Genomic DNA, 5,761 nt, shown 5'->3' on the forward strand with positions numbered 1-5,761 from the left:
GAAACTTTGAGAGAAAGATAGGAATTTGATTGAAAGTAGTTGAGAAAATATGAAATTGTAGTGTAAGGTAGATGGAGAAGAAGTGGTATTTATAGAAAAGTAAAAACAATTTTTTACAAATTTTTTTCAGATTTTTTACAATTTTTTCGGATTTTTTACAATTTTTTTTAATTTTTATTCAAATAATTAATCTCTACCTTTGGATTTTAAAAAATTTGAATTCCAACACTCCAGATTGTGCCACGTGTCACAACGGTAACTTTTATTAATTTTAAAACTATTTTTCTTTTTTTTTTAATTTATAATGCAGATTAATATCAACCGTTGATCTCAGATCAAACGGTTGATATAAAATCAGCTTTTTTTTTATTACCGTTGAAAATCGGACGGCTCGTATTAAAGAGCCGTTGGGATCGAACGGATCGTGGGAAGCCACGTGGCTTCCCAACGGTCACTGAAATTTCTGAGGCGTGCGGGCCCGTGCTCTGAAATCCGATCGAGCGACGCGCCCCCACTCGCGAGTGAGGGGCACGCGCCTGACACAAAAATAAATAAAAAAAAGGCTCGGACCCAGGCCTGACGTCACGGGCCTCGGGCCACAGGCCTGTCAATTCCCCACCCCCCCCCCGGCCCTCGGGCTCCCGCCCTCACTCGGGCTCTCCAAGGCTGGAGAAGAACCAACCGGCCCTCGGGCCCTTTGCTGGAGCCTGTCCCCCCGCAATCCATAAGGGTGAACTTGCTCTTATTATAGAGTTCCCTCCACATTTCGCGCGCATTTCGTTTTTTAAAACAGTTTGTCTCTCGGGTTGGGCTTGGGCTCAAAACCCGATCCAAGAATTGGTAGATGATCCAACCCATGTAAATTGGCAGAAGTTCTGGACCCTTCTCGCTAACCGTTGTCATATTCTATACCTTTCCAGTACAAAAGAAAGGTGATGACCACCTTTGCACTCTAGGAAGCTCTAGAAGTTGGGCAGCACCAGCACCCACCAGCACCGTTGTATTAAGACGCTCTCTCTCTCTCTCTCTCTCTCTCTCTCTCTCTCTCTCTCTCTGTAACTGAATCTCTCACTGATCGTTGGTGCTCTTCTATCTCTCTCTACTGTAAGTCCCTCATCTTCTCTCTACACAGTTTAGCTTCCTTTTATTTTCCTTAATTAATAACCATGCTACCTAGCTGTGTCCCTGTGTACCTGTAATTACCAATGCATGCACTTGTTTTTGCTGTTTTCTATTGAATTAAACAAATTTATTAGTACCCAACAACTAGTTTTTGCTCTCTGGAAATTGGAAGAGCTTCTTCTCTCTGTTTTGGATCTTTATTCTTCTGAAAATTTTCTTTTCTTGCCTAGTTTTTTACATATTTTGTTGGGTTTATTTTTTTCCTATCAAATTTTCAATAATTTTATGACATAATTGTTGCTACTGGGTTTGGTAAGGATCACCTGAAATTTTCTGTCTTCATATTTATGTAATATTCAAGTAAAATATGTGGGGTTGTGGGTTTTTTTTCCCTTTGATGTTTCTACCAACAAATGTGAGATGGCTAGGTTGCCCAAGAGGCCTTTGTGAGAAGGCCTGCATGAAGTATATTTTTGCGAATTATGTCTGCATGCTACGAAAGCCGAAGGGTATCAGCAGGTTTTTGAGGATTTGATGTTTCTAGCTTTGATTTGTTGGTCCCTCTGTTATTACTTAGTTTTTAACTTTTTCAGAACATGTTCCAGCCAGGAATTATCTCAACGCATCCTCAAATTGAAAACCAGAATCATTTTTTTCGCCGTATTAAATCGTAATAAAAGAGTATCGAGAATGCTAATATAGGAAGATAGAGTTTGGTAGATACTAGATATCGCGATTGTGCATGAGACCACGAGATTCGTAGGTGTTGCTTGGGGTAAACTACCTGCTCTTCATCCATTTGCAATTTTTGAAATGCAGGAATGGCTGAGCCAGCATACACAGTCGCATCTGATAGTGAAACCGCTGGAGAGGAAAAATCGTCGTCTCCTTTTCCTGAAACCGCTATTGGGATTGACATCGGCACTTCACATTGCAGTGTTGCTGTCTGGAATGGCTCCCAGGTTGAGCTCTTGAGGAACATTAGAAACCAGAAAATGATGCGGTCGTATGTCACATTCAAGGATGAAAACCCTTCAGCGGGAGTAAGCGATCAACTCTCCAGTGAGCACGACATGTTATCTGGAGCTTCAATCTTCAACATGAAACGATTAATTGGCAGGGTTGACACCGATCCAGTTGTTCAGTCAAGCAAAAGCCTCCCCTTTTTGGTTCAAACATTGGGCATTGGGGTGCGCCCACTGATCGCAGCCTTGGTGAACAATGTATGGAGATCCACCACTCCTGAAGAAGTTCTGGCAATATTTTTGGTGGAACTCAAGGCAATGGCAGAAATCCAGCTAAAGCGGCCCATAAAGAATGTTGTTCTCACCATTCCAGCTTCATTCAGCCGATTCCAGCTGACTCGTATTGAAAGAGCTTGTGCCATGGCTAGCCTTCATGTACTCAGACTTATGCCTGAACCAACTGCTGTCGCGCTGTTATACGCGCAACAGATTTCAAATCAGAACGTAAACACCGGATCTGAGAAGATTGCTCTAATCTTCAACATGGGTGCTGGATACTGTGATGTAGCTATTACTGCTACAGATGGAGGAGTTTCCCAAATAAAAGCCTTAGCAGGATCTGCCATTGGAGGGGAAGACTTGCTTCTGAGTATGATGCGTCATCTGTTGCCAGATTCCGAGACTCTTTTAACTAGCCACGGACTTGATGACATAAAGTCAGTTGGCATACTTCGAGTTGCAACACAGGAGGCAATCCACACTCTCTCCTCCCAAACTAGCGTGCAGATTGATGTTGACTTGGGAAATGGGACAAAAATATGTAAGGTTGTGGATCGGGAGGAATTTGAGGAAGTTAACCTAGCAGTGTTTGATAAGTGTGCGAGCCTCATAAGCCAGTGCTTGCATGATGCAAAGGTTGATACCGAGGATGTGAGCGATGTAATAGTTGTTGGCGGATGCTCATATATTCCAAAGATAAAAAGTCTTGTCATGAGCATTTGTAAAAAGGAGGAGCTGTACAAAGGGATGAAACCATTGGAAGCTGCTGTCATTGGAGCGGCACTAGAAGGAGCGGTGGCATCAGGTCTTAGCGATCCCTTTGGGAGTTTGGACTTGCTTACCATTCAAGCCACCCCTCTTGCCCTTGGGATCCGAGCTGATGGAAACAACTTTGTGCCTATCATACCTAGAAACACAGCAATGCCAACACAGAAAGATCTGATCTTCACAACTGCCCATGATAATCAAACTGAAGCACTAATAATCGTCTACGAAGGCGAGGGGAAGAAGGTGGAAGAGAACCATTTGCTGGGGTATTTCAAGATCACTGGAATTCCACCGTCCCCGAAAGGAGTTCCGGAAATAAGAGTAATTCTGGACATCGATGCATCAAGCGTGCTGAGAGTTTTGGCCGGGGTTTTAATGCCGGGGTCTCATCAGCCAATAAATCCAGTCATGGGAGTAAGGATGCCAACAGTTGATGATGGTCACGGTTGGTGCGCTGAAGCCCTACACAGAGCTTATGGCTCGTCTCTAGACTTGGTTACAGTGCAGAAGAAGATATAGTCACTACTTAACAGGAATGCATGGTCGTGTTTTAGCATCAACTGGTGAAATGTAAGGATGATACTCTGTTTTCGTATGCATACTTTGTTGAGTGTTGATTTTTAGTGTAATAAAATAAATTTGAGCAGCTCCTGCTCATATAGTTTGATAAATTATCGGATCGACGTTTTCTAAGTGATTTAGATGGCACCCAAAATATTGTCTTATGACATATAAGTTGTAGCCTAGGACGCGACGCAATACATGTTCTTATATTCTGCAAATTATATTTCGACACATATCCGGGGAATTCAACACAAATGCCATAAAAAGCTTGACAAAAAGGTGGTTTGACAACTCTCTATCCTTCACAGTTGTTCTTAAAGTCTTTAATTCAGGAGCAAATGCTTTGAAATTCATTGCATCTCTTCCGAAAAAATGGATGTGTATATCCAAATCTTGAAGAACAGGGCAGTTACGGAAACGCTTTTTCAATGAGGTATCACCAACTACAAGATCTGTAACATGAATCAACTCGAGACTTGGGAAACAACAACGCAATGTAGTTGGAGCATCTTTCTAAGTAATACAATCTGAAAACACCCTTAAACTCAGGAATGATTTGCACAAGAAAAGGCCTTCTGGCGTTTTCAACTTTAAATTTCTTACGCTTGTGTTTTTTTATAGGTAAACGGATTTGTGCATCTTCCACCACATATGGCGTGAATCTGGGTCCAACATTTATATGAACTCAAAACAACTATAATACGTCATTATCATCTATGTAATTTGAACCTAAGATGTCACAGCCCGCCCCGGACATGTACGTTAATTATGTTATCGACGGTGTGAAATTACCTAAATACCCTTGGACGTTGTGATTTAGTATGGGATGTGGTGGTTTGGACTTAAGATTGTGGACCAATTGGCTATATTCCTCTATTATTGGACTTAATTAGAACTAAGTGTTCTCTTAGTTGTGATTGGTGGCTTTTGGACCACACATACCCACCTACCTTCTCTCTCTCGTACTCTCTCTATCTCTCAAACTCTCTCTCTCTTCAAACTCGTACGGACACACACAAGCAAACCCAAAACAACACGGATCAAAGGTTCTGAGGCCTCCAGTGTGTTCCTAGGATCCTTACGAGTCGAGTGGTACCCATTTCCAGCAAAGGAACCTTTGAGAGACCCTAGTTTGAAAGGGAGTCGTGGGTGTACAGTACACTGAACCAATTCGTAGAGGTTTCAAGCTGTTCTAAGGCTCAAAAGGTAATCTCCTAGACCTCTTGTTTGTTTTGGCATAAGTTGGAACGATTTTGGGCATCAGAGAACCCCGGAAAATGGACCTTCGACTTGGGTACTATTCATCAACTTTTAAACCCTTGAGTTTTTGTGAATTTTAGGACCACAGTGAGCTCGATGAGGTCCTCACGATGCTCAGAGTGCATCGTTGGTAGGATTTGGGTCACGGAAAGCTCTAAAACGAAGTTTTGCAAAAGTCACCAGAGTTTGAGGACTTCTCCGAAGTGATTTCACGTGATTCGAGGCACGAAAGAGGTATAACGCAATTCTTTACCTCCTAAACTTCATTTTGGTGGAAATTTCATGAAAAATGGTGAAGAAATGAGCAAGATTAAAGAGTTTAAAAAATTGCCCAGTTTCCGGTGCCGGCAACAGTTGCCGAAGCTGGAGGTAGGAGATGAAGGAATATTCTGTCAAGTATGACGGAATATTCTCATGCCGTCAGTTAGAATTGACGGTTACCGTTAGGATTTAACGGAATATTCCGAGGAATATTCTTGATGCCGTTTGTAGAATCCGTCAGGATCCCCTGCGCGTGGCTGCGCGTATTGCCGTGCCTTGGCCGGCGTGTGCGGGATCAAAAAATTATTTTGAAAATTTGGGGATGATCCTGAGGTTGTGTAGGTCACTGTGGTATATTCATATACCCATTTTGAGCTTTGCATGAGAAGTTATTAGCTAGTTTTGCTTATATGCTTTAAAATAACATTTTTATAGTTAATTCGCATATGGGTGAGACTTATCCCGAGGACGAGCGTATCCACGGGCGACTCGGGGGTTACGACCTGTCGACATACCAGTGAGTGGGCTTTTGTTTTTAGTAT

General features: G+C 42.3%; 1 protein-coding gene across 1 annotated transcript; it reads left to right on the forward strand.

Moving 5' to 3' along the window:
• The first annotated feature begins 927 nt into the window (after window positions 1-927).
• On the forward strand, window positions 928-3,831 carry LOC126607836 (heat shock 70 kDa protein 8-like). The gene is made up of 2 exons (XM_050275548.1): window positions 928-1,104; window positions 1,942-3,831. The coding sequence occupies exon 2, from the start codon at window positions 1,944-1,946 to the stop codon at window positions 3,651-3,653; it is 1,710 nt and encodes a 569-aa protein (XP_050131505.1). The 5' UTR covers window positions 928-1,104; window positions 1,942-1,943; the 3' UTR covers window positions 3,654-3,831.
• The last annotated feature ends 1,930 nt before the right edge of the window (window positions 3,832-5,761 follow it).

This window comes from Malus sylvestris, chromosome 16, assembly GCF_916048215.2.
Source record: "Malus sylvestris chromosome 16, drMalSylv7.2, whole genome shotgun sequence".
In the NCBI taxonomy this organism is placed as follows: Eukaryota; Viridiplantae; Streptophyta; class Magnoliopsida; order Rosales; family Rosaceae; genus Malus; species Malus sylvestris.